Raw genomic sequence first — 17,546 nt, forward strand, 5'->3', positions numbered from 1 at the left:
TGCTGTACGGAGCACGGAGACAGGTCACTAGGGAGTGCCTTAGCAGCGTCGGCACGCATGGCGCTGTACAGAGCACGGGGACAGGTTGCCAGGCAATACCCTAACAATGTGGGCATGCACGGTGCTGTACAGAATATTGGAACGGCACGACGCAATGCTCTAGCAGCCTAAGCAGCATCAGAGTACACAGTGCTATACAGACTAAGGGAAGGTCACCAGGCATTGCCCTAGCATGTGCCCTGACCTAACTGTGGGGTCGTTAGATTGTCATCAGATAACCCATGGAAATGTAGACCCCTCTGCCCATGCTGTCTCTGGGCCTCAGACTTAAATATCACAGGTGACAAGACCTCAGTGGGGTAGGGACTGTGCCATTTTATGTTTGCATGGCACCCAGTACAGTGGGGGTCTACATCAGGTTCTCCGGCCACTACTGTAATAAATATATGTAATAATAATAAAATAGGTTTAGTAATTTTAAAACCGCAAAGGTTTCTATTTATGTTTTCATGAATATGTAGTACTGAAGGTTTTGGTTTTGGAGGTATGGATGAACTGAACAATAGTATAAGGAATCAAATTCTGTTTCCAGTTACACCTCAGGCCAATCCTACTGAAGTTAATGGAGTTACACTAACAGCAAAATCTGCCCCACTGGTGGCAACAGCTATTTCCTGTGACAGGTTTCCCACAAAATAATGTACAGGTGACAGTGTGATTTTAATGGCGCAGTTCAGTAACGTCCACGCAGGGAGATGTGATTTCATATACAGTTTCATACAAAGTTTAACAAAACTTGTAAATGAGAAGTAAAAATCACAATATGTATCCCAGTAGAGGTGATTTCACATGCAAATACTTCTTTTTCTTTTTCATACTTACTTCTTTCACTCTTTTTTATTAACCAAGGGGAATTAAATTAAGGATTCTTAGTGTAACATTAAGGTTAAGAGATCAAAGCCTGGAAACTGCAAGCTAATCCATATGGGCAGACCCTTATGCATGTGTATCACCCTATTGAAGTCAATGGAGTTCTGCTTGTGCACAGCCTGCCTGGATCAGCTTGCAGGACTGGGGCCCAAGTTAGTGCAACAACAACAAAAATGAAGAGGCCAAATTCAGAGGGAGTTGTGCATTCATATGCCAAAGCTAAATTAGGTCTAGGATTCCTACAGCCTCGTTCCTCATTCCGATTTTTGCTGTAAAAAATATACTTTCAGGCTCCAATCTTGCAGAATCGAAGCCTAATATAGTACAGTAGAGCCTCAGAGTTAGAACACCAGAGTCACAAACTGACCTGTCAACCAAACACCCAATTTGGAACCTGAAGTACACAATAAGGCAGCAGCAAAGACAACAAAACAAAAGAAAGAGCAAATACAGTACTGTACTGTGTAAAATAAAAACTACTAAAAATAAATGGAAAGCAACATTTTTAATCAGCATAGTAAAGTTTCAAAGTTGTATTAAGTCAATGTTCAGCTGTAAACTTTTGGAAGAACAACCATAACGTTTTGTTCAGAGTTACAAACATTTCAGAGTTGCGAACAACCTCCATTCCTGAGGTTCTACTGTAACATTTATAGGACCAAAACTACCAACTACCAAATGTCGGTCAGACAACCATGAATAGTCCATGGAAACCAGTGAGCTTCTCAAAACAGTAAACACTTATTGACACCCTTGAAACTACACAAGATAGTAAGCAGCACCCTTGATAGTGTTTTCAAAATGGAGCTTGATATTGTTAAAACTGTTCAAGAACTGTGCAAAAAGGCTGAGTGATGACTGTTGTAGGCATAACTTTTCACTCTCCTGACATTTTTGTGCTTGATTTCTCTACCTAAATAGTGAATTGCTGTATGTTTTTACATTTAAGGGACGTGTAGAATCTGATTCCCAAAACCATGTAATTCCTTGTGTTAGAAAACAAAAAGGCTATGGCCTTCATCTTGCAAACCATTCCATGTGGGGGAACCCCTGTGATGATCAGATTGGGTTCTGTGTGGGTCCTCCAGCACAGATGATCTGGTAGTTTCAGGGTTTATCACTTCTGATGCAATGTCCAGCTAGTTACACCCATTTTCAGATTCCTAATTGCTTGTTCTTTGGAAAAGGTGCAAGTCCTGTCATATATTTCATTGTGTACACTTCTTCCTTTTGGGGATATAAGTATTTATAGTATTTATTCATTTGTATACTTGATCTTTATAAAATTCTTATTTTTAATACAAGAATCAATACCTTTTTATTCAATACATAGATTTCAAATGCTCAATACTGGGAGATCTTAGGAGAAGCCTTTCAAAACTGAACCTATGTGTGAATGAATAATGAAAGAAAAAACATAGAGCAAGTAAACAGATTATAATCCCTTTAAAGCATGGAACAGATAAACAACAGCAAGGAAAATATTTAAAATGTGATGAAAAGTTCCTTTGAAAAGCTGATAATGCTGTGTTTGATAATCCCAACACAATATAGAACAATGTTATCTCCAGGTCATTTTTAAAGGGAATGTATAATAGGTGCAGAATAAAAATAATATAGAAAATTATTATTTTTATTATGGACTCCTAGATGGTATGGCATGGTCACATTAGAAATGTACAGACAGATTTGATTCTATTTCTTTTTCTAATTTAAGGCACTTACATTTTCATTTGCCATAAAACAGCAATTTTATTTTTGATTAAGTTTCAAGCCCCATTCACTGTAGGTTATGCACTGTACTCACTGTTGAGTCTAAGACATGTGTTTATATTTCCTGTCTCTTCACACGCTAGTGATCCAAAAGAAATAGCAGAAATCCTTCTGATTCTGATGGTTTTAGATCAGTCATATGGGTCAGATGGTGCAGGGTTCAAAATCTGGTCATTTGGAGTCACATTATCCATTGAAAGCAAGGCTATTTACTGTTTAATCTGTTTAAATGACATGCTGGCATTTGTATATGACGATGGAAAAACAGGAAAATCATGTCTCTAAAACAAAACAATCACAGTTTAAGAGACAGACGGACAAAAGAACAGGACATAAAATTGGAGTCGTGCTAAGGATGAATTTGATCTATTGAAGTACAGTATTAAAATAGCTATGACCTGATCCTGTTTGTGCAGTTAAGGGTTGCAGGATTGGATCTCTTAAATTTAGTCCTCTAATCTGCTAAAATATTAGTGGTGTAGCATTACTGCCAGGCCTACTGACTTTATGAAGCTTAAAATATAAATACTTTAAAGCTCTTTAATGGCCTGAAAACTTAAGTCTGGAAAAAAGAAGCATATTCCAGGGGGCTGGTGTGGTTTGTTATGTGAATAACATAGGGTCCAATCCTATACAATGCTAAATACCTGAAAACAGGTTCAACGCTTTGCCAGTCCAAGCCCATGTTATCTATAAAGAAGTTTGCAGTATTGTTAAAATGTTCTATACGCAAACACAACATGAGAGCTTTCTTGCCTCTGACTTTATTCCCCCATGGACAGACATGGGGCTGTCCAAAATTTGCCCGAGTGAGGGTCATATTGGCAACTTCCCAGAAGCCTGATCTGCATAGAATAGAGCCTGTTGTATTTGCCTCATCCTCAATACACAGCTGCTTCTAAGCTGCATGGTTCTAGTCAACCTGTTACAGAGATGGGGTAGACATACCCAAAATTCAGAGTGTATTGGGATCTGTTGATTGGTCTGTCCCATGTCTAGCTGCCCAATCTTTGCTAATTTGTAGTCTTCATTGCCTCTGCATCATCCCTTTGCCTCTCCAGCACTGCCTGGTTCTCCCTCCCAACAGTCCCACGGAGAGGCAAACCTCATCTTGGGACCCATGTGTTCAGGAGCTGGTGAGAGGATGCAGGACTAGCTTGGAGTTCAGTGAGGACATTTTTGAGCGGGGGGGCTGAAAGGAAGGATGGTCCAGTCCAGTGGTTAGGACCTGGGACACCTGCGTTCAATATCCCATTCCATGATAGACTTCTTTTGTTATCTTATTCTGTCTAACTCACAGGGGTGTTGTGAGGATAAATCCATTAAAGATTGTGAAGTGCTCAGACACTACACTGATTGGAGCTATAAGCACCTATCCTGGCTAGACTGATGGATGTAGCAGTTTTGTGGAGGACAGAGCTGAAGGCTCTCCCCACCTCCCCCATAGCATATCTCTGACACTTTCCTTTCCACTTCATTATTCCCTGCACTCTTCCAACACTCCACCTCACTGCTGTCCCCATACTCCCAGCTCAGACCATTAAAAAAAAAGACACTCCTCCCACCCTCAGACCCCGATTCCTGGCTCACATAAGGAAGACAGGGAGAGGAGCTCGGACTTCTCCCAGAGAAGACCCCCCCACCCAAGATCATACATGGAGAGTAAAAAAAGGGGCTCAGACACCCCTTCCTCCCCCAGATCCATTCCCACCTGATGTGCAGGGAGAGGGGCTTAGACAGCCCCAAATCCTGCACGCGTAGAGGAGGGACGGAGGGGATACCATGGGCTGACAGATCCCCTCCCTCCTCTTGCCAACCAGCCCCAAATCCCCAATCTCAATGTCCTCCCCATCCTTCCACTTCCCCTAGTACTCCTGCCCCCCACCTTAAAAAACGGACACTCCAGCAGGAGTGCTGTAACCTCCCCTTCCCCCTGAAGACCTGCCCCTGCCCTGCCCCTTCCACCCAGGCCTCACCCCTGCCCTGCCTTTTCCCCCAAGGCCCCTTCCCCCTGAGGCTGTGCCTCTGTTTGCTCCTCTTTCCCCATCTCTCCATCACTCACTGCTTTTCCGCTCTGCCTGCCTCCCTGCCAGGGTTGGGAGGGACTCGCCTGCAGAACGTGGGCGGGAGCTGCAGCAGCCCGATGCAGATAGGAGGCAGCCCTGGCTGAGTAGGGGCTGGCATGGGTAATGACTTGGCACCTTCCTGTCTCCCCCGCCAGAAGTAACTGGACTTTGGGTGTCAAGTCAATCGATCTGACTGGATACCGTCCGGTCCCCTTTTCGACTGGACTTTCTGGTCAAAAACCGGCCACCTGGCCACTCTACTATCAATGCCTTTCCCTTCCTCTACCATTTATCCTCCGCACCATAATCCCTCTCCCCTCATTGCAGCCCCAAAGCCGTCACCATCTATACTCCCCACTACTCCACCCCTAATCCTCTTCCCCCAGCACTGCTCTCACAGTTCCACATTCCCCCTCACTACTGCGACACCCCATAGGCCCTCGTTGTGCAGCGAAAACACTTGCAAGAACCTGAAATGTTATGAGCATGTCATGTTAGGGGGCTGTGTAACCGGAGCCCCTCGACCGTAACCCCCCTCAATTCCATGGTTCAAGAAATAAGGATGAGATGATCCTTCCTTGTCTGTCATCGCCCCTCTAGTTAAGCCGGGGGAGCGGAGTAACCAGTGCTGGCTCTGCTGGGGGGGTGTGTGTGTGTGTGTGTGTGTGTGTGTGTGTGTGTGTGTGTGTGTGTGTGTGTGTGTGTGTGTGTGTGTGTGTGTGTGTGTGTGTGTGTGTGTGTGTGTGTGTGTGTGTGTGTGTGTGTGTGTGTGTTCGCTGAAGTGACCCAGCTCTGACCCGCCACCGCCCCCCAGAGGGCACAACACCCCAGCCAGCCTGGGCACTGAGAAGAGACGTGATGGAAACACACCGCGCTGCTCAGGCGCCACTGAGCCCGGCCGGGGCAGCCCCGACCCCAACTCCCCCGGCCGCCGTTACTCCAGCAGCACAGGGCAGAGGAAAGGTCCTCCAGCAGCCTAGAGGGGCTGGCCGCGGGAGGGCTCTAGCCCCGCCGCACGCCGTGGTGCGCGGGCACTTCCGGCTTCTCTGCCGCCTGGAGGATGAGTGACGCCGGGGAGCGGCCACGTGACTCCCCGGGGCCGGGGCCCGAGTTCGGCCCCTCGGCCCTGGGGACCAAAGAGCAGTGAGTCCCGGGCGGGGCGCCCCCCCCCCCGGCCCGGCAGAGCGCAGGGGCATTTCCTTCCCCCCGGGGCGGCGGGGCCCCTGGGTTTGTGTTTGCAACCAGGGCTCAGGGCCGGGCTTCTCAGAGGGGCTGCGGCTGTTCGGGTGCCAGCTCGGGGTGCCAGTGTGGACGGACGAGTCCTGGCTGGAGCTGTCATCGCATTGACAGTGTCTTTGATTCAAAATTAATCTTTAATTCCTGGAAACTCCAGGGCAGTCGGGTTGGCAAAATTGTCCCAAAGCCCATTGACATTCGTTGGGACCTTGGCTCCTGCTGCCTCTCGCTTTGCTGCTGCTGCTGAGCCGTGTGATGTCTGCGGGGCCGCTGTGAGGTGTCACCCCCAGCCCGGGTGGGCAGGCTGGCGAGTTGCGTTAGGGCATTAAAATAATGTCGTGGCTTCGGCGATGGCTGGGTATATGTCCCCTGGGGATCTGGGTGCTGGCCAGACACTGCCCAAACCTTTGATCACAGCATGGGTGCTGGAACTATGGGTGCAGGGGGAGCTGCCACAACCCTGACTTGAAGTGGTTTCCATTATATACAAGGCTTACAGTTTGGTTCATTGGCTTTCAGCATCCCCACTAAAAAAATTGTTCCAGCATTCCTGGGTCATGCTGCCATTTATAACGTGAGCTCCAGCACAGCTAGCATATATAATGTATTCCTGAGCTGGAAATCAAACCTCACTGCTGATAGATACTCTTTGGGCTTGCCTACACAGAGAAATTGACTGCTATAGCTAGTCCAGAATAGCTCCCCCTGTGGACACTCTTTTCCAGAATAATCAGAGTGTGATTTCAAAGCAGAATAGTTCATTCCTCAATAGCTATTCTGGGCAATTTCCCCATGTAGACAATTGTAAAGTAAAAATGGTCAGCTTTTTGTAATTTATTAATTAATGACATTTTACCTGGGCACTAGATCTCAGCAAAGTTAGTTGCATCTCTCTCTCTCCTTGTTTCAGTCTTTTCTTTTTTTTTAATTTGATTGTGGAGTTTAGGAGGAGAACATGTGAGCTTAAGTATGTAGCAATGTGTTATAGGCCTAATATTTTCTCTTGAACCTGAGGAATGAATCCTTCGTAAATTGTACAATTTTCCAATTATTCTTCATCACCTGCTACAGAAAAAAAAGTTGTTTAAAAAGTTTTTTGGACACTTTGAGAAAAATACATGATGGTAACCGCTACAAAAATTACAACCTTAGAAGTTGGTGGTTCTGAAAGCTTTTTATAATCCTACAACTTGAAAGCAGTTCTATTTTAAAACGCAAAATTTAAACAGGAGCTAAAATAGTTCAAGTTTTAAACTCAATCTGAGGAGCAATCAGAAAAATCTACCTCTCCCCCCCAATGCAGTTCATATCTAGCAACCTGAACCTTTTCAGTTCACTGTGATCATCCAGCGTTATCTGTACTGTGGACAAAATGTTCCACATCAGTTTGTATAATATACAAATAAACCTTTGACTGAGCAATACCATGGAGAACATAACGAGTTCTAACATGGATCATAAAATCACTGAGTATGCCATTCATTTGTCTCAGGTTTTGTAAGGTTCAGATTGGCAGTGATTTCTTTTATTTTTGCTTGATGTTCTCAGAGTTTGTAAGGAGCTTCACACCTTTATGAGTGCTGAAAGGCTCCAGAAAAGGAACATTGCAGCTTATGAGTATGACAGACACCATTATAACCTTATTGATCTGAGGTTATGGGGCAAGTGATGCTGTTTTTCCACAATTTCAGCCCGTGGGTTTTAGCCCACAAAATCTTGTGCCCAAATAAATTTGTTAGTGTTTAAGGTGCCACAAGGACTCCCCATTGTTTTAACCACTGGAGAATCTCCCCTGGGTTAGCCTGGGCATATAGTCACCATAGCCATTCCCATGCCACCTCTTAAATCTTGGTTGCTGGTATAGGAAGTGTGGTATGGGATAAAGAGATGTGACTGGGGCTTCCAGCAATTCCTAGCTTCTATAACAATCCATTGGGGCTGTTGGCTGCTAGTGGAGGTTATAACAGTCTGACCTACTCTGGAGGACTAACTCAATGTGCAGAACAACCCCAGGATCAGGGGAATGCAAAAACACACTGTTGCCCCCTGCCCTCATACCGCTCCTGGGTTGTGCTATACACTTCTCAAACGGAGCTGGAAATCCGGCCCTTTGTTTTGATGCACGTGTCAACAGCTTATGGGTTGGACATGGGGTGTACGATATGGGAATACAATCTCCACCCATGCCCTTTCTTCTTGATCATTCATCTATGTCATTCCTGTGTTAATTTCATATTCTGTCCTCTCTTCCTCCCTAGTTGGGATGCTGCATATGAAAGTGAACTACAGATTTTTCAGGAGAGTGGAGATGCTGGGGAAATTTGGTAAATAAAGAGAATAACTATCAATGGACATATGCATACAGTATTTTTATTCTTTTGAAAATATATGGAATAAAAGCAAAATAAAAAACTCATTGGGTCACTGGATAGTTCAAAGTATTGGTAATATGATATGGAGCTTTTCTCCTTGGAGTCACCAATTCCTATTTGGCCCAACTCTGTTGTGACTGAAGATTGTTAGTTACTCCCTGAAAATTAGTTGTTGTGTGTGACATGAGTTGGTGGTTGCAGTCTGTTTTACTAGTAGGCACGTACTCATATCACCAAGGACATCATTATTATCATCAGAGACTGAGAATTAAATAGGCAGCCTAGGGAAGCTTCCAGTGCAGTCTTTATTTTATGTGGCCATAAAGAGGGCCTTAGTTTCCAGTACTGCTAATCCCAGCAGGTTTTAAGCCATTTGGTTTACTTAAAACTTAAACAAATCAGACTTGGAATATGATCTATGTAGGTTGTTGCCTAGATGCTATAGTGACAGGTGCTTTATGAATTCCAGATAGGGGGAGAGATGAAGTACAGTTGCTGCTGTGCCTTTCATGTGTCTTGAATATGTTGATTACTTAAGCCTCTGTTTCTGATAGGTTTGGAGAAGAAAGCATGATTCGTTTAATCAGATGGATGGAAAAACAAAAGATCCCTCTGGACAGCTCTGTGCTTGACATTGGAACTGGAAATGGTGTTTTACTTGTTGAATTGGTTGGTATTTTGTAAAATTACAGAATCAAGGCTAAGAACAGAGTATATAAATTTACTGCAAATGAGAGAATATTTCCCCGTGAAGCTAAGTTGCTCAGGCTTCGGCTTCAGCCCTGGGTGGCAGGGCTTGGCGCCTCAGGCTTCAACCCCAGGTGATGGGGCTTCGGCTTTCTGCCCTGGGCCCGAGCAAGTGTAATGCCGGCCCTGCTTCGTGGACCCCCTGAAACCTGCTCGTGGCCCCCCAGTTGAGAACCACTGGTTTAGATTACAACTTCTTGAGAAGTCTTCTGTTTCTCTGAAAACTTTAGACTTCAGATTTACAGTTCCCTTTAATCAGTTTAAAAAACTGTTATAAGTAATATCTGGTTCTGTACCAGCTTCTGAATTACCCTGCCATGGTTTGTAGACTTACTATGATATTTTCTTATGTTTTAAAATGCTTTTCTCTCCTCTATTGCTGTGTGAAAGACCCACAATAACAAGAGAGAGAACTGACAAACTGTAGTATAGGGGAAATAGTGAAATTGACTAATACACAAAGGGCTGTCAAATGCACAAAACAGAGATGTTCCCCCCCTTTCATCTTGGTTATACTACCCTTAGCATTACTTGTGAAAATAGTAGTTAAAAAAAAACACACTTCTGCCTGAAAATATTTTAAGTTGATGGTATCCCTTTAATTAAAAAAAAAAGTGATAATTTTTCTCTTGAGGTGGAAACACAGCACCAAGTATGTTTTAAAGACTAATATTGTTATTTCATAGGGGCACAACAGGGCATGAAGTTGAGCAATCTTCAGTAAGTTTAGTTATGAGTAGTTTTGTGTTCCTTTTCACGTTTTTGATTAAATGCTTTGGTAGAATGTCCTAGCTGGTTTAGATTGAGTCAGTGTATGGTATTCACCGTACCAGCACTTCTCCATAGGCTTTAGCAGTTACAGCAGAATTTAAGTTTGTGTGCGGCTTTTGTATTTTTTTTAAAGTTTATTGTCTCCATGAATGTGATCCAATGCTGTCTTGTCTTCCTAAATCTGTAGATAGACAGAAACAGTAGCACTGAGAAGTATAACTGCCCCATCTATCTCATTAGATATGTTAATTTGAAACCTAATAGTTTTAAATTCACTGTTAACACTTTCATTGCAGAAGAATGTAGTTATTTTGGATCATACTTGAGTATTCTGCCATCCTTGAATCTGATCCTTGATGTAACTTGTAAACATATAATGAATTTTTATTCCATATCAAGAAAGGTAAAGATGATCTGGGAAATCCACTTCTAAAGGCTATTAGCATCGCCTATTCCTCCCCCCCCAAAAAATTATCCCTCAAGATATAAAGTGCCCCAAAGTACTGTGGTTGGACAAGGAAAGTTATTTTTTAAGTGAAGTACTATTCTGAAAAATGGCTGTCATGTTGATTGTTTACTCTCAACTCGAGATGAGATTTGCTCAGTTTATAAGAAAAAGCATTAGTTTTTCCAACTGGCAGCTCTGTAACCTCAGTCCAGGATCTGGAAGTAATGCTGGGATTCTTCTGGCTCATGCATCATCAACAGTAATAAAATTCTACAGTTGGAAGCTGGGACCTGATAATTCCATAGAAACTGCAGTGCTGAAAGAGCCAAAATGAAGTTAATTAACTAAATAGGATGGAACATCTCTGGAACGTGGTTGTACAGGGTATGTGGTGGGCTGTCATCAGAGCAAGAAGAGGTGAAATGAAGTCATAGCTTGGTTCCCAGGGGAAAAGTAGACACATGTATAAACAGTCAGGAACAATAAGTGGAATTATACTAAGAAAAATGATTCCCATGGAGGTTAATGCTGGTTGAAGCATTGTTAACTCCTGTGCAGCAGGCTGTATATAGATGAGGCAGAGCTGACTGACAAAAGTAGGTGGCTCTAGAAGAAGTCAAGCAGATACAGAATGCCACATGCCAACATACCTTAAGCAGGTGCACCACATGAGTGACCATTGTGATGCTAACAGATCCTGATACCCACCCACAAGCCAAAGCACCCCAAAGTGCATACAGAACTCACATTGTTGCCTTTATCATACAACCATTCCACAAGGTCCAAGAGACAAACTCTTGAAAACTTCCTGTGTCGTCCTTTCCTTTATTTTTCTCCTTTTTTCTTTCTGTCTCTGCTCCCAGTATTTGTTATCCCACCACCCACAATGTTGGGTCTTCTTGCTCTTTGGCATATGTGTATCATGAGGAACCTGCAGACCTGCTTACTGAGGGTCTAGTGTACTGACTCGCAGAGCAGTTGTGACTTCTGCCTCTGTGCAGGGCCGGCTCTACAGTTTTCGCTGCCCCAAGCAGCACGCCGAATTGCCGCTGCGGACAGCGGAGGCAGTCCGTGTGCCCTTAGGGCGGCAGGCGTGTTTTCGCGGCGGCAGCAATGCGGCGGCAGCTTCTATGTTTAGCTGAAGCTGCCGCGGACAGCTAAACATAGAAGCTGCCGCCGAATTGCCGCCACCGCGGAAACGCGCCTGCCGGCCTAAGGGCACACGGACTGCGCCCGCCGTCCGCAGCGGCAATTCGGTGCGCTGCTTGGGGGCAAAACAACAGGGACTGCCGCCTCTTGCAGATTGCCGCCCCAAGCACCAGCTCGGAATGCTGGTGCCTGGAGCCAGCTCTGCCTCTGTATTTGTGATGAGCTTTTCTCATTCAGCTACCATTTCCTGGATACAACACCAGGAATATAGCCCATTCACTATTAATAGCTATGGAAAGACTGATAGAGCAATCAGGCCACCGCTTATGACTCTGACCTCTCTGTTTCCTGAATGGTAGGAGAGCAGAGAACATCTGGGACCCCTACTAACAGAGATTGTCAGTACATCCTTTAATGAGGGAAATCTACTACCCAATTCAGAACATGCAGTAATCTGGCCAACACTAAAGAAACCATTGCTCAGTGCTAGTGACCTCGCAAACTATGACCCAGTATTTAAGCTGCTTTTTCTAAGCACACTAATCAAGAAACCAGCAAAAAGCATTTTCCAACATGAACTACCAGTCCCATTGGTCAGAGCATGGTACAGAGACATAATTGGTTGCTCTGGTGTGTGATTTTTTCCTGTCTGTATAAGAGGGTAGTTAGTCCACATACGTTCAGCTGGAGCACTCTGCAGCATTCAATATCATTGATCTCCAAACGCTCCTGTCTTGTCCCAAGAGAATGTAGGTGAAGCTGTAGGGCGAGCTGAAACTCCCTCAAGTGAATCATGTTGTTCCTCAAACATCAAATTGAGAGGGCTGGTATGGGAACTGTTCTTCCACCTCCAGAGCCCTCAACTATGAAGACTCTCAAGGCTCTGGAAGCTCTGGGAAGACAACAGGGGCAGAAATCTTAGCAGTACACAGCTCCTTGTCAAATCTTTCCATGCCAAGTGTGAACAACACAGTCTCTCAGCTTTCTTGATGTTTAGCTAAAATTTAGAGCCTGGATTAAAAGTAGCTGGTTAAAGCTGAACTCACAGAGGTTATGCTGTTTGGAAGAAAGTGCTGCAAAAAGCATGTCTTTGTATATCCCCTGCTATCCAGGGCATCAGCCTTCCTATTAAGTCAGTGCACAGCCTCGGATCCCTTTGAACTTCTTAATGCCATTGGATTCCCAAATGGCCATCTTGGCATAAAAACATCTACTTATATCTGCTGCTGGCCAGGAGATCGCACCTTCTGTGGTGGATTCAGACCTGGCCTCTTGTGACCCAGGCTTCATTTTTGAAATTTATTCTATCTAGGAATGAAACCACACACTCTCTGGTAAAACGCCAGCAGGTACAAGGTGTTGTAACTCATCTGCTTAGCAAAAGGTTTGCCATTAAAATATTATCTCTGTGCTTTGCTCTCTGCACTGGTTTATTGAGTACAGAGTCGAACTCAATGTCTGTATGGCACAGCACATAATTGGCTTGTGGAACTCACTCATAATACTGAAGCAAAGAACTCAGTAGCATTCAAATAAGGATTAGATGTTAATGTGAATAATCAGAATATCATATGCAATTACCTCACTTAGGATAAAAAGTATGAGGGATATCAGTATGCTTCAGGACAAATCAACTACCTGTCTGAATGTAAGGAACAATTTCCCCATAACTATGTTATCGTATAATTGTCCAGTATGGAGGATTTACTCTGTCCTTTGAAGCATCTGATACTGGCCATTATTGTGATCTATATGGAAATTCCTGTTGTCTAGTTTCCTTTTTGGTACCGATTAGAGGATGTATTATTGTATTTTATAACTACTTCTGCAGCGTGTTACTTGTCATGGTTCTGCTCAGTTTTCCACCTATTGGAAGGAGCTAGCTCTTAGTTAACAACTCTGCTGATGATATACAAAACAAAATAGAGTAACAGCTCATGCTCCTGTAGCTTTTTTGGTTCTACAGAGGCATCAGGAATAAAAATGAGTAAAAGCTTTTTTTGTTATTAGGATGACTTGAATTGACTTGGATTATACAGAGGGAGCACACCTGCTGAGTAAGGGTAGTTTGCTAGCACACTGAGTAAGATTCTCTCTCTTTCTCTAGGCAAAATGTGGTTACACTAATCTCACTGGAATTGATTACTCTCCTTCTGCAATACAACTTTCTCAAAACATAATAGAGAAAGAAGGGCTGTCTAATATTAAATTGCAGGTAAGTGTTCCGAGGGATTATGTTAGGGAAAACAGAAAGCAATTGAACTTGAGGGATTAATCGAGTCACTTGATTTCAGACATATGTTAATATACTGACTACGTTTTTTGAAATCTAATTGTAGTTCTGCTCACTTGAAGGGGACTCTAACCAACAGCTTATTAATATATCTGTATTTACCAGAAGATCTCTTGGTTGGTGAAGATTTTACTCCCCGTGATACCTGTGCAAAACTCCCATTTAGGCTAACAAGAGTGTCATCCCTGAGCAAGGGGAGAAACTAGATCACACTTTAAAAGATCAATTCTGTATTCTAGAATATATACTCTGACTTTTTTAGGTAAGAAATAGCAGACTAAATATGTCAAACTACAAAAAATTCAACAATGGTACAGACACCACTGCTTTTCATGCTGACCAGTTCATTGTTACCTTGTGCTCCCCCTGTCTGGATGTTCTCTTTTCTTATACTGAGGGCAGGTCTACACTTCAGTGGGGATCGACGCTCTGAGATTGATCCACCAACGGTCGATTTAGCAGGTCTAGTAAAGACCTGCCAAATCGACAGCAGATCGCTCTCCAGTCAACCCCGTACTCTACCCCCAATGAGAAGGGTAAGGTAAGTCGATGGGAGATTTTCTCCCGTCGACCCCCTGTAGTGTAGACCCCCATGGTGTAGACCCCGCGGTAACTAGACCTAGGTCAATTTATTGCGGTAGTGTAGACATAGCCTTAGAATAGATCATGAACTCCTTGGGCCATGTCACTTGTGTTCTGTTTATATGCAGCCTAGCACTCTGGGACCCAGGTCCATGACTGAGGTCTCTCAGTGCTGCCATACGGCAAATAGTAAATAATATCTTAGAGTGAACTTCCAAATACATTAAAAATTGTGAGGTGCTTAAATACTACTGCAATGGAGGCCAGCTAAAGCACTTCAAATAGGTAGGCATGTAGCTGGGCTCAACTAGAGATTTTTGCATAATGCAAAGGGAGAATCAGATTGACATGGCACCAAAATTGTGCAAAGCAGTTGCATGGTAACCACTTTCCAAGTAGACCTAGTGTAAGGAACTCATGCAGCCCATGGAGGGATGGACTTGGTCCTGTCTGTAAGGTACTCATACAGCCTGTGCAGAACTTGTAACTGAATTAGTATAGTTTACACCCTATTGGTCATTGCCCACCAGAGGATGGCCAGGCTGGCTATATAAGAGCTCAGCGAGTGCCAGTCAGTGTGTGCTCAGGGAAGTGGCTGCCTGGCTCCTTACCCACTAGGTGCTGTGTTGTGTGCTTGGAATAAAGCCTGAAACGGCTTCAGCTGATCCTGAGTCTGTTGTGAGTGTTATCTTCTTCCATGACACCTAGATGTTGTCAATTTTTGTGCCCTCACAAATGACAGCACAAGTCTACATTAGAGATGCAGCACTTCCCAACTAAAAGATGATTATTTACATAGTGGTACACTTTTGATTTAGGTAAAAGACTTCTTGACTCCATCAGCTGAGCTATCAGGATTTCAGATTTGTATTGACAAGGGAACCTTTGATGCCATAAGCCTTAATCCTGACAATGCAGCTGAGAAGAGGAAGCAGTATGTGAAATCCCTCTGCACGGTATTGAAAATGGAAGGCTTTTTCCTCATAACCTCTTGTAATTGGACCAAAGAGGAGCTGCTAAATGAGTTCAAGGAAGGTAAGTAGTTGGGCAGAGTTATCTGCCAACTTGTGGTTGTTTAAGGTTTTGGTAGGTAAATGTTAATGTCCTTTTATTGCCGTGTTTATTTTATCCAAGCGGGATTAGACATCACAGCGATAAAACGTGGGTGTGCGTCCTCAGCCTTATCCTCAGTACAGCTTCCATCGTTGTAGGCATGGGTAGGGAATTCTGGCTCCAACTTTTACCAGTAGAGATGCAGTTCAGAAATGAGGATTTTTTTTATACCTTCCAACCTCAGAGGACAAGAATTGCAGGCAAGTTATTTTGGAGAAGAAGAGAATTATTTACCAGTATGGCTTTTTTTCCTCTGGTCTTTAAAATAGATCCCCCATTCACCCACCCAGCTCACCTTTAAAATTGGGATACATTTTTATCTTTTCTCTTAGTCACAAAGGAACTGGCAGTTGTAGGCTGTGACAGTCCATGTGCACTCACATGTCACTTGCTCAGTGAACCTCCTGATGGGTCTGAATTCTTTTACTTGCTAGTCAGATTCTGAATCTCATGCTTGAAGCTTGAAACCCAAGTGTACCGAGAACTAGAATTGCTGGCAAATTCTTATCTTTTCTGTCGTTAGTCTGCACAATGCAGCTAGCTAAGATTTTATTATCTATGGAGGAGTTTCAGCTATATAAAGAAGCAATATAAAACACAGCACTATAAACTTACAAAGTAACTGACTTGCTTGTTTTCCATATGAATTAAGAGTGGTTTGCAAAAGGTTATCCAAGGGAAGAGTAACATGACTTCTTAATAAAAGCATTAATTTCTGTCTGGCAGGATTTGAAATTCTGGAGGAGTTGCCAACACCCAAGTTCTGCTTTGGAGGGAGAATTGGAAACAGTGTAACAGCCTTGGTTTTCCAAAGAAAAAAATAAGGCCATCCATCTTGGACAAATTAGATTAGCTGAGAAAAGAAAAGTCTTCACTTCAAAGTAAATCTGATGCAAAGGAGAGAGAGAGAGAGGAAAAAAAACCCAGCATCTGTGTAAATAACTGCTCACTGAGTGCACAATAAAACACAGTGCATGTGCTGAACTGCAATGGGCCTCCATAAAATTCAGGGCAAGTTATATACAGCTGAAATGTTTCTAGGGTAAATTCTGCCTTTGTGCTGTTTCTCTTTGTTATAGCTTCACTTATTTCAATAAAATTGTGTGGGTGTAAGTGCGTGAAAATGTGGCACTCTGATTTTTCAGAGACCAACTAAAACTATTCACATTACTTTTGCATTTGAAGTGTAAATATTTTTTTCCTATTTAATGTTTATTTTGGTTTCTAGTGAACAATTTAAAATAAATGTAAGCAGTCTTGAATCATACAAAACAAGAAGTCTTATTTCTGTGTTGTTTGGCATAATAATGAACATGCTTTTGAGATCTAAACAGTGGGCAATGTTTTATTTTATTTCTGTAAAGGAAACGTGCATGTTATAGTGTAATCCGAAATCAACCTTTAGTTAAATAAGGAGGAAAATGAGTGTAAAGATTGTAGCACTCACAAGACATTATAATGTAGTGCTTTAGGGTGGGATTTTCATAAATGCTCAGAATTCACCTACTTGGGGGGAGGGATAGCTCAGTGGTTTGAGCATTGGCCTGCTAAACCCAGGGTTGTGAGTTCAATCCTTGAGGGGGCCACGTAGGGATCTGGGGCAAAAATTGGTCCTGCTAGTGAAGGCAGGGGGCTGGACTCAATGACCTTTCAAGGTCCCTTCCAGTTCTAGGAGATTGGTATATCTCCAATTATTACCTTTTTTATTATTACCTTTATTACTTCTACTTCCACCAAAGTCCGTTGACTTCAGTGGGAGGAGAGTTAGGCTAACATTGAGTGCTTTTAAAAATCCCTCCCTGAATCTCTAATATATGCTCGCTAATACTGATCAGTACCATCGATCCAATTAAATACTTGAAGACGCTGTTTGGTGTTATTACAGCCTCTCAGTAGCAGATATGCTTACCTATTTCAATATTAATTAATTGTATGCTAATGTGTTAGGAAGGGCCAGTAATGAACATCTCCTTCTCCAATGAATTTTATATGACATTTTAGTTGCATAATACCCAAACAGAGACCACAAAACTCCACATTCCCCAGCCTAATAACCCATGTATTTA

The 17,546-nt window shown here is 43.2% G+C and overlaps 1 protein-coding gene across 4 annotated transcripts; it reads left to right on the forward strand.

Moving 5' to 3' along the window:
* Positions 1-5,729: 5,729 nt before the first annotated feature.
* EEF1AKMT2 (EEF1A lysine methyltransferase 2) lies at positions 5,730-16,747 on the forward strand. 4 transcript variants are annotated; one of them, XM_045025929.1, is made up of 6 exons: positions 5,742-5,912; positions 8,264-8,329; positions 8,932-9,046; positions 13,600-13,707; positions 15,186-15,402; positions 16,207-16,747. In XM_045025929.1, the coding sequence occupies exons 1-6, from the start codon at positions 5,830-5,832 to the stop codon at positions 16,302-16,304; spliced, it is 687 nt and encodes a 228-aa protein (XP_044881864.1). In that variant the 5' UTR covers positions 5,742-5,829; the 3' UTR covers positions 16,305-16,747. The 4 variants fall into 4 exon arrangements, with proteins under 4 accessions (XP_044881867.1, XP_044881864.1, XP_044881865.1 ...); XM_045025930.1 differs by lacking the exon at positions 5,742-5,912 and adding an exon at positions 6,051-6,277; XM_045025931.1 differs by lacking the exon at positions 5,742-5,912 and adding an exon at positions 6,288-6,363.
* Positions 16,748-17,546: the final 799 nt, after the last annotated feature.

Source organism: Mauremys mutica, chromosome 7 (genome assembly GCF_020497125.1).
Source record: "Mauremys mutica isolate MM-2020 ecotype Southern chromosome 7, ASM2049712v1, whole genome shotgun sequence".
Lineage (NCBI taxonomy): Eukaryota > Metazoa > Chordata > Testudines > Geoemydidae > Mauremys > Mauremys mutica.

Excerpts from the sequence above, each read along its gene's own strand:
- EEF1AKMT2 (XM_045025929.1), top strand. The coding sequence starts at position 5,830 with ATGAGTGACGCCGGGGAGCGGCCACGTGACTCCCCGGGGCCGGGGCCC. Across the intron at positions 9,047-13,599 it reads GTGTTTTACTTGTTGAATTG|GCAAAATGTGGTTACACTAA; the intron begins GTTGGTATTTTG and ends CTCTTTCTCTAG. Across the intron at positions 15,403-16,206 it reads GCTAAATGAGTTCAAGGAAG|GATTTGAAATTCTGGAGGAG; the intron begins GTAAGTAGTTGG and ends TCTGTCTGGCAG.